This window comes from Manis javanica, chromosome 1 (genome assembly GCF_040802235.1).
Source record: "Manis javanica isolate MJ-LG chromosome 1, MJ_LKY, whole genome shotgun sequence".
In the NCBI taxonomy this organism is placed as follows: Eukaryota; Metazoa; Chordata; class Mammalia; order Pholidota; family Manidae; genus Manis; species Manis javanica.
This window is the reverse complement of record NC_133156.1, coordinates 236,007,155-236,025,119: the sequence shown is the minus strand read 5'-3', so window position 1 is coordinate 236,025,119 and position 17,965 is coordinate 236,007,155. Positions and strand designations below refer to the sequence as shown.

Genomic DNA, 17,965 nt, shown 5'->3' with positions numbered 1-17,965 from the left:
CCCAGCGGTGCCAGCTGGCAGTTGTGTTGTAAGGGAGTGTTCTGAGCCTGCACAGAAGAGAAAGTAGTTCTTCAGCTTATTTTCTTGTTGGAGAGTGACTCCTGGAGCATTCCCAGCACGGGGAGCCTGTGCCTGAAGCTCCTCCTGCCTGAAGCTTTGTGTCTTAGTTTGCTCCTGTGAGCCGCCGGCAGGGACGGCTTGCTCTCTGCGAGTGTGCTGTGTCTCAGGAGGGCCTGATTCCACTCAGTGTAGTCCATGGTGACAACTTGCCAAGCCACCGTCTCCTGCCTTTTGCTTCAGGAAGAAGAACCAGGACCTCAAGACTGCTTGTCCCTCCTTTTCTAATTTGTCTGCTGTCACCAGCAGCATGCACACACACTGGCCTTTTTTCTCCTTCTCTCTCAACCTTCACTCATACACGTTCATAGGAGACAGAAGCCCCCACTGCTCTGTTTTTCCTTGGTTTCCTGTTGGGGGTTGTGAGAGGGAGACAAGAGTCTGTGGATCCCAGGAACTGAGCAAAAGCCCAGCCCCAAGGCATCCTGATGGAATCCTGAATGAGAGCAGGAAGTGGGTGTTCGCACTTCTATTTCAGGGCCTTTAAAGTGATCTTGTAATTGATTATTTTGAAATATTTTTTTCTTCATTGTAATGATTATCTTTCCACAAACTTCATAGTTTAATAATAGGTTATTACTATGGAAAACAGATGTAGACTTCATTAGTTCTATATTCATTTGCAAGGTGAAAATGCTACAAAGAATGTAAGAATGAATAAGGCAGTCATACTTAATACTGGTCAGGTTTTAAATGAAGCTTAATTATTACCAAGTGTTCTGTAATATCCTTGCTGCCCTGATTTGAGATTAAAAAGGAAATTGAGTAAGAGTGGTTTTGTTTTTGTTTTTTAGATTCAGAATATGAACAACATCATCTCCTTCCCTCTGGACAGCCTGCTGAAGGGTGACCTGAAAGGGGTGAAAGGGGTATGGCCCAGAAACCTTTCAGCTACGTGTGCGTTCTCACTGGGCTGGCAGGACGGGCTGCTGGCTGCCTCGATTTCCCTGGATTTGCCGTCTTGGCACCACCTGTCATCCATAGGCATGGTGACACGCGGCCTTTCTGGGTGTCCTGCGGTGCTCTTGATGTGTAAGGGGGGAGGACCTGAAGGGAAATAAGTAGCTCTTTTGGAAACCATGCCATTTTGGGGCTCTATCTGTTGAGTAGGGCAGCCTGTGCAAAGTCTGGTTTTCCAGCTGGGGTCTTTCTGACCAGAGAAAAGGTCCCTTGCAAGGACAGTATCTCCTGATGGGAAGGGCTACACCAGTTAGGCTTGAGCTAACTTTATTTTTGTGTCCTCCAAAGGATGTTTATTGTTAGGAAGTGCCTTGCTGAGTATACACACTTAAGCTGTCAATTGTTTCACGAGGATGTGAGCAGGAACAGTCAGGGTTCAAGTGGCATTTGGACACCAGATGCTGAGCAGTAGTTGTTTTTGCGTGTCATCAGCACAAACAGATGTGCAGTATGGGAGGGAGATGATGTAGCCCGAGTTCTTAGGAGACCGTGTTCTTAGAAGATCGCGGTCTCCTAAGAACTGTGATTGGATTTGCACATGTCCTGGTCCCATTTGGAAGCCCAGGCTGGCCACTGCAGGCACTTCTCAGTCTCTCCTTCACAGAGTGAGCCCCGAGAGGTGCTGGGGCAGGGAGCTGGGCCCAGCAAGTTGTTAGGACCCCGAGGAACATCATTCATTTTCCCCTTGGGGCCAGGAGAGCATGTCAGCGAGCCAGCCAGGAAAAATGGGAGGAAAGGGAAGAGCGTGCAAATACCCAGAAGCATGCAGTGCTGCTCCAGAGGGTTTTAGTGTAGCCTGAAGCCACACAGTGGGAGGCTTAAGGGGTGGGAAGGCCCAGTTCACAGAGGCCTTAGATGCAAGCGGTGAACAGAGGGCCGAAGAACAGCCACAAATAAAGAATAAGCCCCCCACAACCCCTGCCAAAAAAGGGGTCTTTGTCCCAAAAGAACCCTGTGAAAGGGTGCATACATAGGTAGATAGCATTTGATAGAATTTCTAGTGGCTTAGTACACTTCTGAGCCAGGCTTTATCAGTACCAGGTCCTAAATTGCAGACAGAAAAGGGAATTGGGAGATCCAGGAGATCTTTTATACTCTTGTTGGGGCCCAAATCAGGATGACATATGTTAGGGAGATTTCCTGTTTTAATAGAAAAAATCAGAGTCCCTTTCTTTTGGAGAGATGTACTAAAATACTTGCAGATTAAATGTTAACGTCCTTCTGGGTTTAATTTCAGAATAATCTTAGGGCAGAGGGCACGGTTTTGGTGAAATAAGATGGGCCATGAATTAGTACTTGTTATCTATAACTGGGTGACAGGTACATAATACCACATTCTCTTGTTTTTCTTTGTGTGCCAAAATTTGGCATATTCTATAAAATTTTTTTGGAAAGAAAAGGAAATTCTACCACTAGTCTCATTAAAACTTTTATTTAGGTTTTTCTCATGGGACACATACATCATTTATTACAGAAATTAATGCTCTCTGCAGGACTAGTCTAGAGATTAGTAAGTTTATCTTGCTCAGAAGTTAATGATTAGTCCTGTTTAATTTATGCCTCTGCCTCTCTGTTTACAGGATCTGAAAAAGCCATTTGATAAAGCTTGGAAGGACTATGAAACAAAAATGTGAGTGTTCCTTTTAAAAAAGTTAATGTAGGTAATTTGAGATTTCAGTCTTAAACCAAACTTCAGTTGCTTAAAGGAACTGTCTAAATACACCTCAATCCTGGAGAAAATTCACTTAAAACTGTGTTGCTGTGGTTCGTTTTGATGCCACATGCTTTCATACTTGGTATCTAAATTCAGTGATAAATTCCTCTTGAAACAAGTTTTTCCTGTCCCTTTTCTTTTATGTCATATGGTTCCAAAATGTAATTTTCAGGAAAGTTAAAGGGAGCTAAGGCCAATTTCCCTTGAGGTGTTTCTTTTTTTTTTTTTTTCCCTAATTACCTTCCCCATTTTATCAGCATTATGACAGCAGCACAATTTTTGGATGTCATCTTCCTGGTCATTTGTGAAAGCGTCTTCTTTCAGCTTTGTCAGTGTTTCTGCACACCAGTACAGTCCCTTGGTTTTAAAGGAGAGATTGGGACCCTTGCTTCCAGCTTTGTCTGACTGCTGCATCTGGCAGAGGACATGAGGAACAGGCGGGTTGGCTCTTCTCTGTGCATCACAGTTGCCACTGAACACCAGGTAGACAAGGCTGTCCCTGGGTGACCTCTGGCAGTGGTTGTAACATTTCCAATTGATTTGTCATTCTCAGAGTGGAAGGGATTGGCTAGCCAGAATGAGCTGGTGATTGTGGGGATAACAGTCTCAATTACTTTAATTACTTGCAAAAGAGAAAATATTTTTAAATGCCTTGTGTTTGCTTTGTAATTGTTGTGCATTGGGTAATAGTGTAGGGTTTTCTGAAACTTTAATATGAAGCCATCTGGTAAAGTGAGAAGTGTTAAGAAAGCCACTTCCAGATGTAACTACAAGGATTTAATTGGGTTTGTTGGTTTTTTTTTAAACCAGCCTTGGGTAGCTGTTCTGTGGTGAAGAATCACAAAGCTCAAGCCAAGGACCACCAAACCTTTGATACTTGTCCCATCCTGGATATCTTAAATTTCCATACCGAAAGATGCCAGGATTCCCTCATTCTGGAGTTTCACTAAGCATGCATTTGTGTGTAGGCACAGATAGAGTGTATAGAGGTTAAAGAGATACCTTGAGGGTCCGCTCAGCCCAGAGACACTCCAAATTTGCTGTCCCTGGCCTTTAGCATCCTTCCTCTACATGCCAATTCTGTGCAGTAAATGGAGAGGGTCACCATTCCTCCTTTACGGATGGGAAATCAAGACTTGGTAGTTTGCTGCTGGTCAGCCAGTAAGAGTAATTGAGCTGGGGCCAGGAGGTGAATTTGCAGGGTCCCATCCAGCCCCTTTTGCTGCCACCATCAGGTGCCTCATAGAAAACGCTGCTCGTCGTTACTGCACCAGGGCATGAAGGGGTTTCTGAAGAAGGTTGCCTGAAAGAGGCGTCTGGTTCTGGAAGGAAAAGGTTTGAAAGGGGAATGAGATTAAATTCTTTCAAAGCAAGACACACACAGATAGGGTAGGGACAGAATTTCTCACAAGATCCCAGAATTTGAGAATGAGGGAGTAGCACCCTTCAAAACTCAAAGTGATTCTAGGTGAGTAACTCTTTACCCATTTACATGTGAGATTGATTTCTCCCAAGAAGTCCTGTGATATGTAACAAACAAGAATAAGATATCCTTAAAATTCCTGAGGAGTAGTTCCATACCTGGTTTTTTAAAGAATAACCATTGTCAGACCGTTTCTTGGTCCATCTGAGGTGGTGTGTGTCGGGGGAGGGAGGCTGGGGAGGAGGGGGCGGGGCGTTGTGTGATTGTAGCCCCAGGGACCTCGGGCCTCCGGTCACACTCCCCCCCTGGTGCAGGGGTCCCTGCCAAATGGTGTCTTCTATTTACATTCTCACATTTATTTATATTCATTCAGGCTGTGCCTCAAGGTAAAAACAAGAATTAGAAACTGTATTTCTTGCCCCTTCTTATATAACCGCCCCCTAATGATGGGCACACTGGAACCCATGTAGTGTTGAACGACTTCTAAGAAATGTTACAGTGATGATCACTGTTCTCATCAAAACAGAGAGCCGGTGTGACTTCACTAAGCAAGAGCGGGGGAGGAGAGGAGGACGAGGGATAGGGTGCGGGGGCAGCCCTGCTGGCAGGTGGGGGATCGTTTAGCCACAGCGCCCCTCGGAGTTCTTGGCCGGCCCACACGCGGAATGCTGTTGCTGAGACACGAGCAGACTTTCTACCTCTCTGACCCAGATCTGGCCCAAAGTAGGTGCTTTGTGGAAGGAGGTATTTTTTTAAGCCAATTTTGGCGTTTTGATGACCAAATGCATGTTCCTTTCCAGGCAAATTAGGTAAGTCAGGAGGCTGTCCTGTTTCTAAAAGGCTTGGCGAGCCCTTGTGTCACCCAAGCCTGTCCCGTGTGGATCGCTGTGCCGAGGCATGTCCGTTTAGCCTGGTTTTTCTCACCTGCAGAACCAAAATAGAAAAGGAGAAAAAGGAGCACGCCAAGCTCCACGGGATGATACGTACTGAAATAAGTGGGGCTGAGATCGCCGAAGAGATGGAAAAGGAGCGGCGCTTCTTCCAGCTCCAGATGTGCGAGGTAAGAGGCCATGGGCGGGCCCTGCAGGGCCTGCGGCTGCCCAGGCAGCCTTGTCTGATTTCTGTCCGAGGCTTCAGAGAATTCACCAAGTACATTACTGGACTCCGCTTGTCTGATTTCTATTCCTAGGGCAGCCTTAGTCTCCTGGAGGTGGTGGGATTAGATTAACATCAACCTCTTATTAAAGACAGGGAAACACTAAACAGCATTCTCTTTGACCTCACATACATACTCACTCAAACTTGCCCCCTCTCCCTGGAATTCAGCTAAATACTCCCTCGTTCGTGTTCTCTCGTGAGGTTACTGGGTTCCCTTTGTTCCAGTGGAATCAGTGCGGAGGGCAGGGAGAAACCAGCTGGAGAGAAATGCAACCTGCCATCCTCTGGCCTTCTCAGTGTGAGTGAGTGAGAGCATTGTGCACCCAAGCCTCTGCCTCTAAATGCTCTAAAATGCTTCCACACACCTTCCGCTCGTCAAGGCACAGGCCCTGGCGCCCTGGGGAGCTCCTCTGCCCCTCTGCTCCACTCCACCCTGCAGCCTGAGCCCTTGGGCCACTGGGAGCATTTCCCTGCTGGATGCTTAGGGATGGGAAATATCACAGACCAATCGTGAAGGCCATTGCTCCAGCCTTTTCATGCCTTGCTTGTGGGTTTCTTTGTAGAAAGAGCAGGTGGAACAGTCCCCACCCTTGCCTGAGCCTTGGCCCTCCTGGTCGTGGTAGCGGAGCCCCTGTGCCCGATGTTGTTTGTGTTGTAGCTGTGCAAGCGTGTTGTAAATGTACAGGGTACACAGGTGATACTTGTGACAGGTCTGGGGACTGGGTTCAGCCTCTCTCAGTTGTTCTTCAGCCTATTAATCAGTCAACAGCAAAGCTAATCCAAAAAGAACTTTTTGATTTTAGAGTGTCAGTTGCAGTGGGGAGGTAGCCTTTGTGAATGTATAGTTCAGGAGTATATTTAAGTGAATTTTTATTCCAGACTAATCTCCTAAGTAGTCAATGGAGGAATTGGCCCCAGGATCAAGGACATCATATTGTCTGATATTACTCCAGCCCTCTTTTGGATTGTTTTTGCAAGCAATTTCTTTTTCAGCCCTTTTACTTTCAGCCTGGGTATATCTGTGAATCTAAAGTGTGTATCTTATAGACAATGTAGAGTTGGATCATTTTTTTTAATCCAGTTTCTCTCTGCCTTTTGATGGAACTGTGGAATCCATTCCTGTTGTATGTAACTATCGATGTGGTTGGATTTGCATCTGCTGTCTTCTTTGGTTTTTCATGTCTCATATCTTTCTTGTTCCTTTGTTCCTCCTTTGCTGCTTTTATATTCAGTGACTGTTTAGGAAGTTAACTAAGCTCAAAGTCTTACTACGATAGGAGAAAGGCTGTTTTATACATGTTGTTTTATAAACGGACATTATAAAAATAATACCTGCCTGGGCTGTTTCTCACAGTGTTAATCAGTCCAGAAGATGTGTGTTTGCCTTCTCAGATTGTGCTCTGTATTTGGCTGTGAAGGAAGAAATCTCTTTACCTAAACAATGCAAGACAGCTTGTTAAAAAAGGTTTAGTGAATTATGAAGCCCGGTCAGCAGGTTACTAGCATATCCTACTGGGCTGTGTGGCTATTGGTCTACCAGAAGTTTATGGAAACTTCTGGTAGATCTATAGTATCTATCCATAGTCTAGTAGGAGATAGGAAACCTTGAACAAGAGTTTCCCAGATTACAGATGAGAGATGTCATGTATTCAGGGTTCTTTATACCATATCCTGACAGTGGAGAAGATAGGGAATTTATGGAGTCTTTGTTTTGTAAACCTTTACCAAAGAACAAATGTATTTCCTGATGCTGGTTTTATAGATTCCTTGAGTTTCCTGATGTCTTAATGGTTGTTAATGAATTCTCCAAGTTAAAAATGGCTTTAATTCATTTCAATTTAAAATTCGGTTTTTATAGCAATCACACTTTTATTAAGCATCAGGGAAGTGTCTTAGGATTAGAGACATAGTGACAAGAGTCTCAACTACAGAAGATGAGCAGTTAGTGTCCTAGATGGTGACCTGCCTAAAGAAAGGGCCCTGGGACAGAAGTGTTGGGGAGGTTGGTCCCGTTCATTCTGGCCACCCTCATTTCCTAATGCAACTAGAGGTTAAGGTATAATGTCTTACTAATTTTACTTAAACACTTTATTACCTGCATGTCGGATAATTCATATCATACCAAACTAAAAGAAACATTTAATATGGCATTCAGAAAATATTAAGCACCCACCATGAGCACTGCCCATAGTAAAAGAAGTGGAAAAGATAATCTGTCCTCAGAAGCTCATATTCTGCTTATATCTGTGACATTCCCTTTTTTGTTTTTTTAACAGTATCTGCTGAAGGTCAATGAAATTAAGATTAAAAAGGGAGTGGATTTACTTCAGAATCTGATCAAATATTTTCATGCCCAGTGCAAGTAAGTTCTTTTTCTTTGTTATAATGCTGTTTCATATATTTCTATACGGCAACTTCTGGTAGATCAGTTGTATTGTATTGAGGAAAATAAACACACATTTAAAAATCTGTAGTGAGAAGAAGCAGGTACTGCTGCATGCACGCTATGTCACAGGTGAACCTTTGACAGCACGTTAAATGAAAGAAGGCAGATGAGTGATTGCCAGGGCTTGGGGAAAGTGGGGAATCACAGCTAATGGGGACAGGGTTTCTTAGCAGGCAATGAAAATGTTCTAGAATTGGATAGTGCTGGTGGTTACACCACTGTGCGAATATGCTGAAAGCCACTGGATTGTACACTTTAAGAAGGTGAATTTTATGGTTTCAGAATTATGTCAATAAAAAATTCAAAAAATAAATATATAAATCTGCAGTAATTACCAAATATATTTATTTTTGCTCTTCTTTTGTAGTCTGACCTAACATATGGTTCTCAGATGTTTTTTGTTTGTTAAAAGAGAAATGAGATGGTGTCAGTGCAGTGTATTGAATCAAGAAAATACTTTCCTATATTATCCTTAGAGCAGTGACAGTGATGGCAAAGGAGGCTGTGGGTGGAAGAGGAGGAGGAGCTCCCATGTTGGGGGGCGGCCTCGGGTGGGGGGCAGGGCCCTTCGCGCGCTGGGCCTCCTGTCTCAGCCACGTTTTCTTCCTACTCCTCGCCCTCCTTCTACCGCCTGGCCCCAAGAAGCCAGCATAAACAGGCCCTGGCTCATTCACAGGAGGAGCATCGAATGAAATGGGGTAGAGACGGGGACAGCCTTAGAAGTCTTATAAAGTTTCAGATTTTACCCCAAGTCTATTGGGAAGCTCTTGGAAGGTTTTAAGCAGAGAATTCATTCTCTAAGTGCTCCTGGAGCTCCCTCTATGTGCCAGGCACTTTTTGAAGTTCTGGTAATAGAGGAAGAAGAGAACAAAGCTCTCCTGCGCACGGGCCTTCACTTGTGGTGGGGGAGAGCAACAGTAAGCACATGAGCAAATACGGGACAGTGATCAGAAGGGAGTAGTGTTGATTGGAAGTGTCAGGGGAGGCTCCTCCAGTAACATTACTTTGCACACTGGAGCAGGAACCAGATGGGGCAAGTGTGGACATAGGCTATGACTTAGGTGCCTAGGTCCTGCCTATGTTGCCTCTGTTTGCTCTACCTGTCTCCACGATGCCATCCTAAATACCGTGTCGTGTCTCCCACTGAACCGTATATTCTCTTCAAGGAGAGGGGCAGCAACATTGATTTCCTTAATCTGTATAGTGCATGACACATTCTTTCAGCTGTGAATTGCACTGTTTTGAACTGAGCTCTGCTTTGGAATTCTTCACACAGTTTTGGTGACATTGCATTGCTAACGAGGTTGAGGTCAAACAGCGAAGGAGGATGTGCTGTATCATTCACCCTAGGTTAAAAGAAGATCCAAGCTTGAAAAAACAGTCTCAGAGGATGCCAAAAGACCCCTAATTTGTAGAATTTCCAAGATGAAATATTTTACAGAAATTTGAAGCCCTGACTTTGTGATTAACATATAAATTCCTTCTATCCTTGTAACCTTATGTGAGGCAGCTTAGGAAGTGGGTTGCTTCCTTGCTGATATTTTATTTTTAAAAAGAAGCTATTCTGGGATTTCCCTTTTTTTTTTCTTATTTTGTCCAAACTGATCAGTTGGGTAGCAACAGAACTCTTGTGGAAAAGTGAACTAGTTGGCCTTTTATGGGCATAAGCTCAGTAACCTTTAAAAATGATGAATCTTCCATTACTTCCTTTTTGAATGAGAGTGAGAGAGAGTGTGTGTGTACTGCATGCTCTTCAAATCATTCAAACAGCTTGACTTTTTGAATCCACATTTTGGGGCTTAAAACTTGGAGCCTGAGTGCCTCAGGCCAGGGACAGAGGAGTGGCATATGGCCGTGCACTGTTAGGTAGCTTCTTCACACCCCACTCAGCATTCTCAGCATCCACACCTCACCCCCAGATGCTTGGCTGAGCTTGAGCAGGCACCATTCAGGGCCAGAGGCAGCCTGCACAGCCCACGTGCTTCCATGCATGCTGCTGTTCTGGGCAGGAATGAAGAGAGGCTTCTCTGTGTAAATGAGATCCTGGGGGCCACGTTTGAGTGTCCACCCATAGAACCGCTTAGATGCGTGTTATTTTGCTTCCTGCTGAGCTTTGCTTTAAGCATCTTGAAGAGTGCTACATGTTCTCTGTATTTTATTTAAGGAAAGAGTTTACATTTCTACCTAGTTCATAGAGTATCCAGAAAATTTGTCATACTAACCTTTGCTGCTAAACATTGAGGATCCTGTTGTCTAGTGGAATCTAGAAGTAGGGCAGTCTTTAACACAGTAATGAGACCAACAAACATGGTCACATTCTAAAAAGTGGTAATGGGTGTTGAATTGACTTGTTCTTTAAACAAATACCATGATCAGCTGTTGCTTGATGAACTTGGGAAAGAGTTGAATGAGACACAGGTTCAGGGCCCAGTGGGATGGAGGGGCAGGGTGCAGGTGGCAGATGGGCACCGGCCGTGAGAATGGTGCACTGTCGTGCAGGTGGTAGCAGCAGGGAGAGCCATCCTGCTTGGTGGGAGCTTGAAGATTGAATCTCAGTGGGTATATTTGAAATCCTGGAGAATTTGGTTAGGCAAGGTAGAAAACATTTAATGAAAAACAAAATTTGGTATTTGGTAGTGTTGATGGTAAGCACTGTTTCAAGCTTGGAGGAGTGTTAATGGGTTCCCCAGAGTGGTCTGTCCTTAGGAGGTCACGGTGATGGCAGCAGCGAAGCAGCAGGCCCCTGTCGTTGAACTCTTCCTTAATGCCAGGGTGGGTATACCTAGGTGCCAAAAGATGCGTCACTGAGGAGGGTATAGAAAGACTGGGATTTTGAAAATCAGAGGGAGGCGATTTTCCAGGTAGATGGTCAAGATTAGGTAGGTGATTACAAAGATGAAATCCAAATCTTAAATCCAAATTTGTATCATTATTTCAAGCACACTGTCCAGTGTCATGCTGGAAATGACACCCGTGACGAGGAGCAGGTCTGTGAGCACTCGACGAGGAGCAGTACTGTGAGGCTCTCCTCCCCGTGGGGACCGCTGCCAGGCAGGGGGGTGTCCTTGGAGCCGTGTGCCTGCTTCCTCCTTCCCCAGGAGCAGGCCTTCCGTGTTGGTCTCCTGTGACATTTTTCCTACTCCCTATTGTAATGCTCTTCCTGTTTCTCTCCCTCTCTTGATTTCCTGTCTATTTCACAAGAATTTGAAGCGATTATGGTAATAGTTATATGAAGAAGAAGTATAACTGAGACAAAATATAAGTATCAGAAGAGTTCATAAGAAGAGGGAAAAGCTCAGTTTCTCATTCCTGCATTTGTTCTTCCAAATTTCCTTTTTCATTTAAAAGGCATACTGGCTGTGTGCTGGCCACTGCTAGGAGTGGAAGGCACAGAGCTGCACAATGCATGGCGTTTCTGCTCTAACAGTGGACACAGACACATGGAGAGATCATTAAAACATGCTGACACAATTGCTATACCAGAAGCATATTCTATATTCCGGGAAAAAAAATGAACTAGGTAAATAAAGGACTGAAAATATAAAATGAGGAATTATGCATGAATCTAAAAGCTAAGGTAAGAAAATTCTAATAGTCCAGCTTCTGTGACACCTAATACTGAGCTGGTAATTGGCTCTCAACCCACATCCTGTGTGTGTTTTCCCCTTCCTTCCTCCTTGGAACTATTGTATTCAGTTTCATGCTGCATTATTTGTATGACCCCTTCTGTTTATCACATACTTGATATGGGGAAGTCCTACAGGACCATTGCAGAGTTTAGAAGTGATAAACATCACCTCACATGAGCACACGTTTCAAGGTGGTCACCTTGGTGTCCAATCAGCTGTCGAAGTGGGAGACTCCTTCCCTCTTTCCTCAGTTTATGTCTCATTCAACAAATACCACGTGCTTGAAATGTGCCAGGCTTTGTAGATACTGTGCCCTTAGCCTCCCGGAACTTCAGCTCTAATGGGGGTTTCATTTTAAATAATCATGCTGATCAATATATAATGGCAGTTATGCAAAGTGTTTTGAAGCAAGAGACAGAACATTCTAAGAGAAGAGCAGGGAGACCTCTTCTAAAGTAGAGAATCATGGATTCTCACTAATGAGGTTGTGGTGTTTAACTTAAAACTTGAAGAATGAGTGGGAATCAGCCAGAGGAAACAGAAGATATACTGCAGAGAGAAAACTCTAGAGGGAAAAAACAACAAATGTAAAGGGCCTGGGGCAGGAAGGATCTGGTGGCCACAGCCAGGCTAGTGTGTCTGGAACCTGGTGGGTGAAGGGGCAACTGGTGTGGATTTGAAGCATGGATATAATACAGGCAGGGGCCAAATCACATAGGCATTATAGGTCCTGTTATGGGTTTTGAACTCTCCTAGGATCACTGGGAAGTGTTTTCTTCATTCTTGTCAAAAGGGTTATATACAGCATGCTTCAGAGGCAATGGTGAACATCAGCCCCCTGTTGGCTATAGAAAAACTCATGTAGCTTCTGTCACATTTCCTGAATCACTTACTATAAATGACTTCACAAGGTTTGAGTTCTGAGCTTTAAAAAAAAAATTCCTTTTGATATTGATCTCAAGTTCTCCAACCAATTTCCCTCTGTTGATGGGGCATAGCTATTTATGGGCATCAAACTGGCTTCGTTTTTCCTGCATTCTTTCTCTTTCCACATCACTTGTCAAGGCAAAGTTTTTAGTCTTATTCTCGTTTGCACCCCATGCCTTTCTGACCTCGGACTCTTCCACTCCTGAGCCAAAGCTTTCCCACCTCTGTCAATAAAGGCCTGGAAAGTCAGGGCTCATTTTTTATGGGTCAAGAAAAATTACAAATACTTAGGCTAATTGCAGTTCCTTTTCTATTCACTCCTCATAATTTTGAGAGCCATTTCATTCTTGGTTTGCCCGATATTTTAAGGTTCTGTTTGTAGTCCTCTCCACCGCCCACCCCCCCACCCCCACCCCCAGGAATTACTTGTGATTTGGGTCACTTTCCTTTGAAGAAGTTTTTTTCTCCATTCTAACAGAATTATTTCCTCTTTATGAAATACACTGTGTGTCCCTTTGTTTTTCCTCCTAGTTTTTTCCAAGATGGACTGAAAGCAGTTGAAAGCCTCAAACCTTCTATTGAAACACTCTCAACAGATCTTCACACGGTAAGTAGCTTCCCTCCCACATTAGTGTGGAAATGGTGTTTATGCAACAAACACTTTTTGAATGTTGCTTATGTGAATCTTATGCTTGCATGCTGCGCTGCCTGGACGTTAGCAGCCCTGTAGCCACCTGGAGCTCGTAGTCCCCATCGCCATCCTCAGTCCTGTGGGAGGCCTTTGTTGCATTTGTGTGGAAATGCCCTGTGACCTCCAGCATCTTACTGCACTTCTGTTTTGTTTTGTTTTTCTGAAGATCAAACAGGCGCAGGATGAAGAAAGAAGGCAGCTGATACAGCTTCGGGATATTTTGAAATCAGCCTTGCAGGTTGAACAGAAAGAGGTGAGGGCATTTAATTTTGAAAGCTCATATTATTTTGTGTCTACGTCTTGGGGGCTTGGGGGCTGAGGAGTGAGAAATCCATGTCCTCCAGGTGCCCCACAGGTCACTCTGGGGTGATACCATGCCACACCAAGCACTTACTTGTTCTTTAAGTTTGGTTTTATAAAGCCATCTTTTTCGGTCTGTTTATTTCATGGTGGAAGCATTTACTTTAAAGGCACAGCCTTAATGGCAGTGTATAAACCTTTTTTGCTGTTTGTTGCCAGATGAGTAGCTCTTAGCATCTCTATCACATAGACACGTGTTCTTCATGCCATTGGTTTCCTACCTGGTGCTCCATGGTTTCCCTACCCTGATACCTGTGGACTCCACCCACGTGGGCATCGACAAGGAAAGGTGGCTGTCTGAGCCTCCCAGCCCTGAGGTTCTGTAAAATGTGAAAAGCTAGATTTTCTTTCAGCTGTATTCTGATGGCCAGAAAACCTTAGTGTCTCTGGCACCGTCTCTTTCACATAATCACTTCTCTGCCCGCTAACATATTTTCAGTGATAATTTATGTTTTGGGGCTCATTAAAAACTTGTTTAAAGTAATATTTTAAGGTAATTTTATGATATGTTCACTGTATTGTAGACATTATAATGTAGAACTGAACATAAATCCACTTGCTTGTCAGTAAAGGAATATGTCTAAATATATAGCTAATAGATTTTAAATAGATAACTCTTAAACTACTACTCAGAGCATAAAGTTCACTGTTGACAGTTTGGTATGCTCTATTTTGTTTTAAGTTCTTGTACTATAACTGAATATTATTGTTTTTCTCCCAAATGCATTTGCCTTTTGTGACCGAAGTCTAGGAGAGTAAGTAGTTCAGTTCTTAATAAATTAGAGATTTTTGCATGCTTTCTTCATAAACTTCAAGAAACACTTTATCCTGTGTATATATTAATGACTAGTAGCATTTTAACTCACAACCCTTCCTCCTTCAATAGCAGTGGGTTTTATTATTAAAGTCTAAAGAATTTGAATACACAAATATTAGTGAAATGGAGATTTTCCAAGTCTACGGGCTTACACATTTGCTGTTGTTCCTTTGTGAAAATGAAGCAGCTCACCCGTCCCTCGCATCCTGCAGAGCTGAATTCTTTGAGTCCTTTTAGTCCATCTTCAGCCACAGCTCCTCTGAGCTGCCTCTGCTCACCCCAGCCCCAGTGATCTGAGTCCAGACAGCACATTCTCAAGACTTACTTCAATCGCAGCTCCTCCTTTTGGGTTTTGGCTGTGTCTTTAAGTGCACAGATGCTTTTTCTCCAGCTAGACCTGAAGCAGCTTGAGGATGCCCTCCTGCCTTCTGCCATCATGTTGGAGTTCTATACTGCTCACTTAGTAGGCTCTTGGTAAACACAGGTCTGCTAAGTGAGAGATTGGCAGATTGAGGTTATATGTTAGTGCTAGAAATTACCACAGTGTGGCGACTTGCTCACAACCTTGAGAATATAGATGATCCTGACACTTCGATATTCCCAACATGGAATATAAGCAGAAAAAGAAGAAGAAAAAGAACTTGGAGTGTGGAGAAAAGAATGGCTTTCAGCTAACTAGCAGAGGCGGTGTGAGGTGTGGGAGCCAGCTTGCCACCAAGGCAGCCAGCTCTCTGTACACTGGTGGGAACTGAGGGCATCTTTTGTCTGGAGTGAAGCAAAGCTGAGGTTTAAAATAAAGGAGAACAGATCCTGGCACTCAGTAGTCCTCTGGGCACAGTGCAAGGGCTATGTTTGCTTTGGCTGTGCAGAATTAGATTTGGAAAAACTGGCTGTTGTCAGAAAGCTGGTTATTTATAGCTTTGCAGAAAAGTATAACAAATTTACCAGCACAGATCAGAGAAGTCTTCATGGTTTGTTGTGTCTGTGGTTTTTCGTTGACCAGGCCATCTGTCCCGGATTACACCGAGGGTCATAAGAACCTTCTTTACTGCCCTTGGGCTTTATGTCCCAAGATCAAACTCACCGATCTCCTGGTTGTTGTTGTGTTGTATTTTCTGTATGTGATACTCTGCATTGCTTTTTAGTGATAATATTCTATAAATTGGACAGTCAGTGCACACAGTTACAAATAACAAGCAAATGTGTGTAAGTGAAATTTTATATTTTTAAAAATAATTTTTGTGGTTGGGGTTTCATCTTTTGTATTATTGTGTAGCTCTCACTCTCTTGTTTTAGATTCTCTGACTGACTGAGGTGGCCCAGCACTGGCCCTTGATTTGGCCTCAGTGGAAGACTTGTTCATTGATTCACATTCAAATACCATTTTCCTAACAGTTATCGAAGCTGGATACAGTACAAAATAAAAGTTAATAGTTCTCACATCTTAAGGGGCTTACAGTTGGCGGGTAGAGTCAGAAAACTAATTGGGGTGCAATGTACTGGAAGCTCTAAGAAGGTGTGGGGTGGCAGGTGTGTGTCAGGAATAGGGTTTACAGGGTGATTCAGAATCTGTAGAGTCCCAGCAGGTGGGCACAGGTAGGCCAGCTTCTGACTAGGACAGAAAATTTGCCTGAGCAGCTGCCTGGCAGAGCAGAGGAGCATGGATTTACTCTGAATCATTTATCTTTCACTTTGTACCAGGATGACATTGAGCAAGTTACCTGACCTCTCCATGCCTTGGTCTCTACATCTTAAACAGGTGTGATAATGTCACCTTAGAGAGCTGTTATGAGATCAGAGGGATAATTCTGTAAACCACTTAACCATTGACTTGATGAACAGCTGGTAGTTTATTCATTCATTCAACAAACCCCTAGATGCTGAGGAAACTTATTAGACAAAAGACCCAATTCCCCACTTCTTGGGCAGTATGGGTGGAGGTGGTGTCTACATAGGTCCTTCTGCCCGCTCGACCCACCCTGTTGGCCTGTCATCTGCCACCTTGTCTTCATGACTGGCCCCCACCTCTGCCTTCCTCCCACTATGATGTAGGCACTGCCAGATCCTGCTCTAGGCTGAGCCCCTGCTCCTGACCCCAGCTTCCAGGTCTCGCCCAGCTTACCCCCTTCTGCGACTCCCAGCTTCACCAGCACTCTGCGCCTGCGCTCTCCCTTTGTGTCAGGGAGCCTCTCCATTGCCACAGCAGTTCCCACCTGCCTCACTTTTCCAGGCACTTCATGAATGTGGCAGTGATCCTTCCGAGAGGATCACTTGCAGGCAGGTAATGTTAGTCCGCAACTGCAGCCTGTGTCTGAGAGGATAAATGCCTCTGCTGGAGCGCACTCAGTAGTGTCAGAGCCAGGATTTGAACCCTGGTCTGTTCCAGTGCAAGCCCATTCTCTTGCAGCTATATTATTGACTTGAATATCCATGTCAGAAAGAATCTTTTTAAAAATTACCCACAAATAATAGAATAGTGGTAATGAGATTTGAAAACGCTGTTCTTAGACCATGGCTTGGTGCTTGCTCAGCAAAGCCTCCAGCTCCTGCTGGTGTCCATGTGGGTGGACATACCCGTCATATCTTGGGAAGACAGTGAGTTGGACATTGAGCCCTCCCTTGACAGAGAAAATTTAAGCATCCAGAAGTGACTCCTTGGCAGTCATTCATCATCAGGACCCCGTGGTTAACACTTCATAAGGTCACACAAAACTTAAGACCACAGAGGGTTCCTGGGATCTGAGAACTTGTCTGCATGTCACAGGATGGGGGATATGTGAGTACTGGTAGAATTTTATGAGAGTCTTCTAAAGGCCCATAAAATGCCCACTTAACCTGCAGGCTTTGGACGTTGAGTCTCTATACTGCGTGGCTCACTCAGTCGAGGCTTAGGTCATCCCTGGCTGTCCTGGGAAGTACAGAGTATCCTGGGGAGGCTGTCAGTCATGGTGACACAGACACCCCCCACCCCTGCATCCATCACTCTATGTTAAGTTCTGCTTCTACCCAGAAAGAAAGGCTTTTTTCCCTTGGATTATATTCATTAAACTGAAGTCGTGGTTACGTAAAGGGTTGACTTCATTTGCCGCCCCTTCCCTTGACCAGGTATTGTATAAAACACCTGTACAAACAGCTGAAGAAAGCTATTTTTCTTAGTTCACCTACAAGTCACCTTGAAGCTGCTGACATGTAGTTTGTTTAAAACAGGTTCATTTTTTGCTAAATTATATTCTTCTTATTACAGATTTTAAATTGCACAGCTTCAGATTTGCCTGCATGTTTTACCGGATTCCAGAAGTGCCAGCTCTAAAGAATGAAACAGTAATTTCTTCCTGAACTCTGGCATAGGGTCTAATTCTATTGAGGAGAGGAATGTCCTTTACCCTGTTCTTAGGACCTATGAAGAGTTCTGATTAATATGCTTGGCATGAACAGTTCTAGCTGCGTTTGTCACATGATTTCACCAGTTTGTGCAGGTTTTTTCTCCCCAAATTAATAGACTATTTTTTGGTTGTGCAGTTTAGTCCTTTGACAGGTTTATTTTTAGTCCTTTACAGAGATTCATGTAGGTAAGCAGTATTTCTCCATTTCTCCTCCACTGCATTTATTCCCACTGGTGCTTAAGGCTGGGTTTGCTCTCAATTTCTAGTGCTAATAAGCTACCCTTTTGAGAGAATATGGAAACTGGGACCATTCTTATTCTAATGAGTGAGCTGCTTGCCC

At 44.0% G+C, this 17,965-nt stretch overlaps 1 protein-coding gene across 5 annotated transcripts in view; it reads left to right on the top strand.

The window, feature by feature from the left end:
- Positions 1 to 17,965, top strand: part of ASAP2 (ArfGAP with SH3 domain, ankyrin repeat and PH domain 2) — a 161,526-nt gene that overhangs the window by 97,617 nt on the left and 45,944 nt on the right. For all 5 annotated transcript variants that reach the window (XM_073216811.1, XM_073216824.1, XM_073216818.1 and 2 more), the window contains exons 4-9: positions 912 to 986; positions 2,658 to 2,707; positions 5,145 to 5,274; positions 7,649 to 7,734; positions 12,906 to 12,981; positions 13,232 to 13,318. In XM_073216811.1, coding sequence (XP_073072912.1) covers positions 912 to 986; positions 2,658 to 2,707; positions 5,145 to 5,274; positions 7,649 to 7,734; positions 12,906 to 12,981; positions 13,232 to 13,318 — 504 coding nt within the window. The remainder of the gene's footprint in view (positions 1 to 911; positions 987 to 2,657; positions 2,708 to 5,144; positions 5,275 to 7,648; positions 7,735 to 12,905; positions 12,982 to 13,231; positions 13,319 to 17,965) is intronic.